Below are 9,221 nucleotides of genomic sequence, written 5' to 3' on the forward strand. Positions count from 1 at the left end.
CCGTCCCAGCACAGCGATGCTGCTGTACCCAGCTGCAGGCAGAGCCCGGGCGGGACGCGGGGCTGAGCCGCGGGAAGCCTCGGATGCCGAGCGCTTGGATTCCCAGAAAAGCAATTACCGCGCAGGAGGTTACAGGGCTAATAAAATCCCATTACGCCATTTCGGAAAGTAAATCTGATCCGGGCGCTGGCGATTGATATCAGCCATCCCACAAAAAGTCCCGCAAGAGCCCCCTGCGCACGCGTGTGATACGAGGCTATAATAGATCACGCTAATTAGATATCCGATAACAGGAGGGCTGATAGGAACTACATTAAAATCTCTTTAAGATGAAGACATAAAACCCAAGGGAAAAAATTCAGAGTTAATGATGCTGCAGCAAAGGCTCCGCTTGAGCGGACCGCGCCCCCTCGGCCGCATCCTGCCCGCTGCGGATGAGGGGGCAGGAGGAGAGGGGGCAGAGCGGGGCATGGTCCCCAGTGCCGCAGCAGCACTGCCCGTGATTTTCATTACCCAGATTCAATAAGGGGAAAGAGCTCTGAGCTGCCTGTGCTCCCCGGGAGGTGACTTGCCAGCCACTAACGGAGCCGAGAAATCAAATTATCCCCGGCTCTGCTCTCGCTGTCTCCCTGACACCGCTGTTGGCAGCTGAGGGGGAGTTCATCAGGGCCGCGCACTAATTCTTATCTCGTTTAAGTGACTCCACGCTGCCATCTGATGCGATTTGCTCTGTGCCGCCGCTGCCGCGGGCTCTGGTCCCTGCCCACCGCTTCCCCAGCACTTCCAGCAGCCAGCAGCTTCATGGGGCACGGGCCCCTCCAGCACACAGAAATGCAGGCTTACGTATGTGAATATATAAGATTATAGGCAACGGGGGTCGGGGCGAGGCTGCCCCACTGGGCAGGGAGAGGTTGCCTTACCCTGAGGACGTGATGCTCTGACGTGGAGGGAACGATGCTGCGGCCCGAGCAGGGTACCGGCACATGGGCAGGCGCCGAACAAATCTTTGCTCTCAATTGTACGGACCAACCTTTGCTTATGGTCTTGTTTGCCCACAGGTGTCGAATACTTGGGGAAACCAGAAGTGGTAAGAAGTGCTTTTGTCAAATTTGCACGCAAATGCAAATTGCTGCAATGAAAATAGACCCTCGTCTTGGTGCGTGTTGGAGGCCGCTGGGGAGATCCTGCTGCCTGCAGGCAGGGCTGCAAAAGGCCGGCAGCACAGCCTCCATCTGTTGGCATACCCATCTCCGGTGGGACGGATGTGCTCCACCGCGGGGTGTGAAGGGAAGGCCGGTGCCGCCAGAGCCCCCACACCCTGCCGATGGGAACCCACCCTGTGCCAGTGCCACGCCTGTGCAACGCAGGGACAGACCATGCCATCTCAGCAGACTCCCCCCTGCCCTTCCAACCGCCGACAAGCCCTGGCACCCACAGCACCCTCTCCCCCACACCGTGCCCCCGCTCCTGCTGCACGCAGGCACCATGTCTGCACCCCCAAAACCCGCTTTTCCATGGCTAGGCACCCGGCCAGGGGACGGGGAGCCCCGGGGGAGCCGGCGAGGTGCGGCTGGCTGGGTGGGTTTCTCTCACATCCTCCCAGCCTGAAACTTGAGCAGGGAGAGGCTGATCGCAAGATTAATTGGGCGTTCTCAAAAACCCGACGGCGGGGGGAAAGCGAGCAAGGAGCGCTGCCTGCCTCCCTGCTCGGGTTCACTCCTCCGCGGAGCCGACAGGCTAGGGAGGTGGAGAGGAGGGAGGCAGCGGCTGGGAGCCGGCAGAGCCATGATGCCCGCCGCGCTCGGGGCGCTTCTGGCCCTGCTGCCTCTCGCCTCGACGCTGCAGAGCCCAGGTAAGGTGAGGGGCCCCGCGGGCAGGGCTGGGGGGCTGGGGCAGAGCGGGGCGCTCCCCATACTGAAAGGCACGGTGCGATACCTTCCCAAAACCCGAGCAGCACTGTACAGCATGCAAAGGCTGCTTCTTATAGAGACCTTAATGCTCTTGAAAATCAACGTACCTGGGAGAAGCCCAAGCGTGGGAAACCTCTTCTGCAAGAGCCCGGAGGCGCAGCCTGCCTGGGCGCCGCAGGCTGAGCGCCCGCTGCAAGGTGATGTGGCGTTTGAACCCAGCTCTGCATCGTGGGCTCATCGGTACAGGGCTTCGAAGTACCCTGGAAGCGTGCAGGGTCCGAGCCCTGAGGATATATATAGAGAGAACCGGGTGACCCCCTGCCTGCCTGCCTGCCTCCAACTCTCTGGAAGCTGCTGCCTGAGCCCTCCACCCGATGAAGGGATTTTTCTAACACGACGTTTCACCCCTCATAGCGCAGAGCTGGGTTTTGGGGACGACAGCGTGCAGCAGCAGTGCTGTGCCTATGGTTTGTAATCTCATCTCCGCACAGCGCTAAACCGGCTGCCAAAGCGCTCACGAGCTATGGTTATTATTTTCTCGTTTAACCTTCCTGGGAAACGGTAGAAAAATCGTCGTGCTGTTTTGCACCAGCACGGCTGAAAGCTTTCAGCAGGTTTGTATCTCAGATCTTTGGAGGGATCAGACAGCCAGCCCCTCTCGTCGGGGCATCGTTCCCGCTCCCAGACCTTCTCCCGCAGTACGCCTGGCGGAGGCGGCAGAAGAGGAGCGGGAGCAATGACTCTCTCGCCTTGGCGATGCCGGAGGTAAGAGGGTAGGAAGGTCCATGCAGATGGATGCCCATGTCCCAGGGCCGTGCCAAATTGCACCAGGCAAGTTGCCGGCGCAGGTTTGGGGGGGGACAGACCGGTGCGATGCCGGCAGCAGATGCACAGAGCGGCCAGGGCGAACCCAGCCCAGTCCTCCCCCTGCAAAGCCAGAGCATCCTGACCCAGAGCTCGGCAGCGTGGGTGCGAGGACGAGGAGGAGGAGAGGGTGCGAGGAGGAGCGCTGGTGCGAGCCAGCTGCCGCCAGCTGTGGCAGGAAAGGCCGCTTGGCCCTGGCAGCGCCTGTTTTCCTCCCCTTGCCCTAATTGCTGCCTCTCACCCCCCCCGCCGCCTCTGTCCTGTTTTTTTTTCTTAGCTTAAAAGACAGATTAAAGTTCCCTTCCCGGCAGCTTTTCCCAAGTTCCCGCAGATCTATTCCAATTAGTCCTTTTCATTACATGGGAATTGGACTCCGGGGCTGGGCATGCTGCAGAGCAAAGCCACGAGCTCTGCTGCCCTGGCTCGGCCGTGGCGTCGCCAGCTGCCTTGCAGCGAGGACGTGGGTGCTGTGAGCATTTTGCCCTGCAATTAATGCTGCCAGCACCAGCCGGGGGATTGTTTCCACAGGAAGCAAACACCAGGATACCAAGATGCCTAATAAATGACTTCAGCATCCTGGTTCATCTCTAACCTTCACCGCTGCACCTGCAGAGCAAAGAAATGCCCCTGGAAGTAGTGAGCGGTAGGAAACTCATCTAGGGGGGCAGCGAGTCCCTCGTGGTCCCCCGCTGCCACTGCCCTGGCACCCGTCCGGGAGAGGCAGAAGACGGCAGTCCTGCCCTCTGAGGCTGGGGGAAGGTCGCAGCCCCGTCCGCCTGCACAGCAGAAGACATTTGAGAAACGTTAGGCGATGGTTCTGGCGGGCAGACTTGTTTCCCATCAGGATGCTCCTATTTAACTTTGATGGGAAACCCCACCCAGTAAGCGAGGGGTGGCAGCCAGCAGCATCCCGCGGTTCGCAGCACAGCCCCGGGTGACTGCAGCCGCTGCCCCGCTGCTCCACCCACCCCCCACCTCTGCCGGCAGGTACCTGGCGGGGGGGACGGAGCCCCGAGCCCGCCGAGCCCGCCCTGCGCCGCCTGTCCCACTACCTGCTGGCCCACTACCAGAAAGGCACCCGGCCTGTGCGGGACTGGCGAACGACCACCACCGTGGCCATCGACCTCATGGTCTACGCCATCCTCAGCGTGGTGAGTTCTCTGCTCCCGCCCTGCACGGGGTGGGGCGGCTGCCTTCAGCGCGGGCAGCTTCTGCATGTGCGCAGCAAGGGGAGCGGTACCCGGTGTGCAGCACCCCCCGGCAGACTCTGCCCACCCTCCGGCGTGCCAGTGCCCCCTGTGCCGACACTGTGGCCTCTTCTTCCTGCAGGATGAGAAGAACCAGGTGCTGACCACCTACATCTGGTACAGGCAGGTGAGCAGATGAGAGCATACAACCTCTCCCCACCCTCGCTGGGCCCCCCCGCCCAGGGCCGAGCACCCCGGGCCGAGCACCCCGGGCCGAGCACCCCGGGCCGAGCACCCCTTCAGATACCGTTTTTCCCATGGGAGGGGCGTGCAGCCCTGTAGGAGCGCAGCAAGGTCAAACCCATCCCAGGGGATGACAAGACCTCTGTAGGGCAGGAACCTCAAGGCACGGCTTTCACGCTTCGCACCATTGGGTGGTGCGGATAGCTGGAGGACGAGCCTTTCCTCCCTCCCATGGGTGGTGTGAAGAAAGGTTCCCGTGGCAGGGTGCTAGCGTGGGTTTGGGACCTTGCCCTCCAAGCCCCTCTCCCTTGTCCCCCAGCACTGGACAGACGAGTTCCTCACGTGGGACCCAGCGCACTTCGACAACCTGACGCAGATCTCCCTCCCCATGGAGAGCGTCTGGGTGCCCGACATCCTCATCAACGAGTTGTGAGTGAGGTGGAACCCCCGGGGCAGCGGCGGGCAGGCCGGGGTCCGGGCCCCCCTCGCCTGCCGCGGGCACGTGCCGCCCCGCGCTTTGTATTCCTGGCACAGAGCTGGCAGCCTCCCCGCATCGGGCGAGCTGCAGATGGGGAACGGCTCGGCACTTGGGCCATTTCCAATGCTGGCTAACCGCAACCGCTGGTAATTACCCGCGCCGTGCCGGGGGTGGGATCCAGATAGCTGGAGAAAGGCTTTGTGAAGGCAGCACAATGCAAGGGCAGCTGCAGAGCTGCTGGCCCTTCTCACGAAGCCAGTCAATGTCCTTCCCTGCTTTGCTGGGTTTTAAGGTGTTCCTGCCGGCTCCAGAGAGCCCCAGGCCAAGGACACAAATGCTCCTTGGGCTGGGAGAGGGCAGCAGCTCGGAGGTGATGCCAGGCAGGCATGACTGCACGGGAACGGCCAAAAAAGCAGCCTGGGGGGGGTAAACCCCCCGGCTCCTGGGCAGTTTCCCTCCCAAAGGTGGCTTGGCAGGAGGAGCCCCTGCCCAAAGCGCTCCCCAGCCCTGGTCTCTGTCCCTCGTGCCTTGCAGTGTGGACGTTGGAAAGTCCCCCCACGTCCCCTACGTCTATGTTGGCCACCACGGGGAGGTGAAGAACCTCAAACCCATCCAGGTGATGACCGCCTGCAGCCTGGACATCTACAACTTCCCCTTCGACGTCCAGAACTGCTCGCTCACCTTCACCAGCTGGCTGCACCACAGTGAGTGGTGAGACCCCCGCGGCTGGAGGGCTCAGGGGGAGCGGGCCAGGACCTCTGCCGGGTTGGAGCTCCGTGCAGAAGGCAACTTGCCCCTCTAGATGGCCCCAGCGGATCGGGGATGCGTGCGGGGAGGGCAGGCACCCAGCCCGGCATGGAGGTGCGGGCAGCTGCCGGCGCTTAGGGCCGGGCACCCCTGGTCCTCACCTCTCCTCCGTCCCCGCAGTCCATGACATCAACCTCTCGCTGTGGCGGCAGCCAGAGCTGGTCAAGTTCGACCGGAGCGTCTTCATGAACCAGGGCGAGTGGGAGCTGCTCTATGTCCTCAGCCACTTCCAGGAGTTCAGCGTCAAGAGCAGCGACAGCTACGCCGAGATGAAGTTCTACGTAAGGGTCTTCGGCTGCCAGGCTTCTCGGGCATGGGGTGCTAAGGAGGGGCCCCGCCACTGTCCCTGTTGCTGATCACCCAGCTGCTCCCTGCTGCGGTGCTCTGGCCTGCGGGCAGGATGCTCCTGGTGCCGAGCCCTTCCTCTGGCTCACCTTCGTGCATCCCACCACCGTCGCCTGCCCTGGCAGAGAGCTGCACCAGCTCAAGCCCTCGCCGAGCCTTTCCTGTCTCTGTCTCGCAGGTAGTCATCCGGAGACGTCCCCTCTTCTACACTGTCAGCCTGCTGCTCCCCAGCATCTTCCTGATGGTTATGGACATCGTGGGCTTCTACCTACCTCCCAACAGCGGCGAGAGGGTCTCTTTCAAGATCACCCTCCTGCTGGGCTACTCGGTTTTCCTTATCATCGTATCCGACACGCTGCCGGCTACTGCGGTCGGCACCCCCTTGATAGGTACGGCAGTGCTACCTGCCAGGGTAGCACAGAGACCACAGGTCCCCTAGGGACGTGGGCAGCGTGGACTCGCTCGGGCCCGTGCTCTGCGCACGAGCCTTTGCGGGCCACTCACCTCACTGACACCTCCGCAGGCATCTACTTTGTGGTGTGCATGGCGCTGCTCGTCATCAGCCTGACGGAGACAATCCTAATCGTGCGCCTGGTGCACAAGCAAGACCTGCAGCCTCACGTCCCTGCCTGGGTGAAGCGCCTGCTGCTGGAACGAGCCACCGTCCTACTCTGCATCCGGGACAGGAAGAAATTCAGCCGGAGCAGGACGCAGAGCTCGGACATCTCCAGGCAGGTGGAGAACAACGACAGCACAGGTAAGGGCTGCACAGAGAGGGCCCGTGGGAACCGAAGGGGACTGGGCACCACATAGCCATCTACGCCCATGTAGCCCCTGTTTGCACGGCAATCCGGATGCCCAGGTCACCCGCAGGAATCCCAGCTCCCCATCTAGAGACTTTTTGCGCTTGCCTCTCTTGATCCCGCAGGCAAGCTGAACCACTCCGGCTGCGAGGACCCCCGGGAATGCGAGAGGGCGGGGGGTGCGAGGTCAGCGCAGGCGTTTACTGGCCAGGCGGAGGGCACCCTGCTGATGCACAGCATCCTGCGTGAGATCGCCGCCATCCGCCAGTTCCTGGAGAAACGCGAGGAGTTTCGCGACGTCGCCCGCGAGTGGCTGCAAGTGGGCTACGTCTTGGACGTCCTGCTCTTCCGGGCGTACCTGGCGGCCGTCCTGGCCTACAGCATCACGCTGGGCACCCTCTGGTCGGTGTGGCGGGACGCCTGAGCGGCGCCCGCTTTTGGGGGCACTGGTGGTGGGGACCCGGGACGCTGCCCTGCTCCAGTGGCTGCTCCTCGGCTCTGGGACTCACTGGTGTGCTGACCCACGCTGCCCCATCCACCACCTCCCCCCGGCTCCGGAGCAGCAGCCGAGCAGGGATGCGGAGCTGAGGAGGGACCACCAGGCACCGGTGACCCCTCCCTGCCACCCCCGGGCGCGCCCCGGGTCACCGGCGGCCGCCGGTTCAGCACCGCGGACAGCAGCCCCACCGCCCCGCCCGCCGCCGCCCGGGGGTCCCCGCCTGCCCCGGGGGTCCCCGCCGCACCGGGGGGGGGGGGGCCCCGCCACCCCCTCCCTCCCCTCCCCCCCCACCCCGGCGAAGCCCCCACCGCCATGTGCGAAGCACCAGGGGCCACCCGCCTGCACCCTCCATCCCTGCTGCTCCCCCTTTCTCGTCGGGCCCCGCGAGGGTCTTCGTGCTCCCCCCACCCGGCTCCTTGCACGCTCGCCCAGCAGATCCCCATCCTGCTCCTGCCCAGCAGTACCATAAAACGGGAGAGAACGAGGCAACGGCAGACGAAGCAGGGTGCAAACGGGGCTGGCTCTGAGGGCACGCAGCGTGGGGTGAGACCCCCGGGCTCGCCGATCGCTACTGCAGCTTTGGTCAATCCCCCCGCTCTCTCTCTCCGCCCTGTCAGGGCAGAGGCGCGGGATTAAGAGGAGAGGAAGGATCCGCTGGCTGCGTCCCAGAGCAGGGAGTTGAGCCCCAACAGCAAGGAGCAGGTCTGCCCACTCTCATTTCAGAGCTGGGGATGCCAGAGGGTTGTGACAAAAAACACCAACGGTGTTTTCGGGGCGGTTCCCGGCCCCGCCGTGCTCGCCCAAGACCCCGTGAAGGTACAGCTCGCTCTCCATGCCAGTAACGTACCTGAGCAACCAGCGCAAGCACCATCCTCAAAAGCGCTGGCGGTGGTGGGAGGGTCCGTCCCATGCTCTGGGAGCATCCCTGCATCTGGTCGGGCTGCGGGCGAGAGGTGGGCTGACGGCGCCTGGCTCTCCTACGTCCGCCCGCAAGCCTACCGGCCCTGGACCAAGGGCCCCGCTCGCTGTCCCGGAGCCGTCACCTGCAGGAAAACTCCCCGCTGAGTGACGGGGGGGCTGAGGACGGGTGGAGCGGGCTCCTGTCGGCGCCGGCCCGCACTAATGCGCTGATGGTCTGTAAGTGGCTGCCTATTGATGAGGTGTCCAGTTAAAGAGTTCGCGAGACACTAAATCAGCCCATTGATCCTGCCGAGATCGATGGTGCTACAGACCTGATCACTGCAGCGGGCAATTAGCACCCTCTGGAATGAGCCGCCTTCGTGTAACATCAAACGCTCCAACAGACAAATCCAATGGGCCCACTGACCCGGGCGCTCGCCGCCGCCCGGCCCGCGCGTTTGAGGGGGTGGCAGGACCACCGAGCCAGCCTCGCCATCCCTCTCCTGCCCGCTGGGACCCTGGGTGCCCCTTGGGGACCCACCGTGAGATGCTCACCTGTGCCGCTGCATCCCATGGACCACATCGGTGGCCGTGCGGGCGCTCGGTCTCCCGTCCTCCCCTGTGCTAGGAAGCTGTCCCGTGCCCGACCTAACCCCCTCGTGCAGCTCAGTGGTCCTTTCCCCCGGGAAGAGGGGGCTGCCCACACCGGAGGAAGGATCTGGGTTCTCCCTTTGCCCTCTCGCTGCTTTGGGAAGTGCCGCACGCGGGAAAAAGTTCCAGGCATCTCTCCGAGAGAAGCCTGGATTTTCCTCTTTAAAAAAAAAAAAAAAAAATCAATAAATCTGAATCTAATCTACTAATAAAGGTTTAATGAGGACATAATGTTGATGGAACAGAACATTGTTGCAGCATAATCGCTCCCAGCTGCTGCGCAAGTGTGCAGACAAAGGCCCGGTCCTACGACAATTTCCCCGTTATTATACCAGCGCCTTTGTACCGGGCCAAGCGCCGGCGAGGGGTTTCATTCCCCCTTCTCCCAGGGATGCCGCAGCCGGCAGGTTGCTTGCCGCAGGACCACCTCGCCTTGCCTGGACCGGCACCGAAGTTCTCCCCTATTTGCCCAAAGCCTCCGTGGAAGAGCTGTGCTGGGGGCAGCCGAGGGAGGCAGGGATCGCCACCGGGACC

The 9,221-nt window shown here is 63.1% G+C and overlaps 1 protein-coding gene across 1 annotated transcript; it reads left to right on the top strand.

Annotated features, from left to right (window-relative positions):
* The first annotated feature begins 1,698 nt into the window (after positions 1-1,698).
* LOC142067520 (5-hydroxytryptamine receptor 3A-like) lies at positions 1,699-8,985 on the top strand. Its single transcript, XM_075116210.1, has 10 exons — positions 1,699-1,852; positions 2,522-2,524; positions 3,762-3,925; positions 4,104-4,148; positions 4,524-4,633; positions 5,217-5,386; positions 5,610-5,770; positions 6,013-6,223; positions 6,358-6,591; positions 6,763-8,985. The coding sequence occupies exons 1-10, from the start codon at positions 1,786-1,788 to the stop codon at positions 7,059-7,061; spliced, it is 1,464 nt and encodes a 487-aa protein (XP_074972311.1). The 5' UTR covers positions 1,699-1,785; the 3' UTR covers positions 7,062-8,985.
* The last annotated feature ends 236 nt before the right edge of the window (positions 8,986-9,221 follow it).

Source organism: Phalacrocorax aristotelis, chromosome 22 (assembly GCF_949628215.1).
Source record: "Phalacrocorax aristotelis chromosome 22, bGulAri2.1, whole genome shotgun sequence".
Taxonomy (NCBI): domain Eukaryota; kingdom Metazoa; phylum Chordata; class Aves; order Suliformes; family Phalacrocoracidae; genus Phalacrocorax; species Phalacrocorax aristotelis.

Excerpts from the sequence above, each read along its gene's own strand:
- LOC142067520 (XM_075116210.1), top strand. The coding sequence starts at position 1,786 with ATGATGCCCGCCGCGCTCGGGGCGCTTCTGGCCCTGCTGCCTCTCGCC. Across the intron at positions 6,224-6,357 it reads GGTCGGCACCCCCTTGATAG|GCATCTACTTTGTGGTGTGC; the intron begins GTACGGCAGTGC and ends ACACCTCCGCAG. Across the intron at positions 6,592-6,762 it reads GGAGAACAACGACAGCACAG|GCAAGCTGAACCACTCCGGC; the intron begins GTAAGGGCTGCA and ends TTGATCCCGCAG.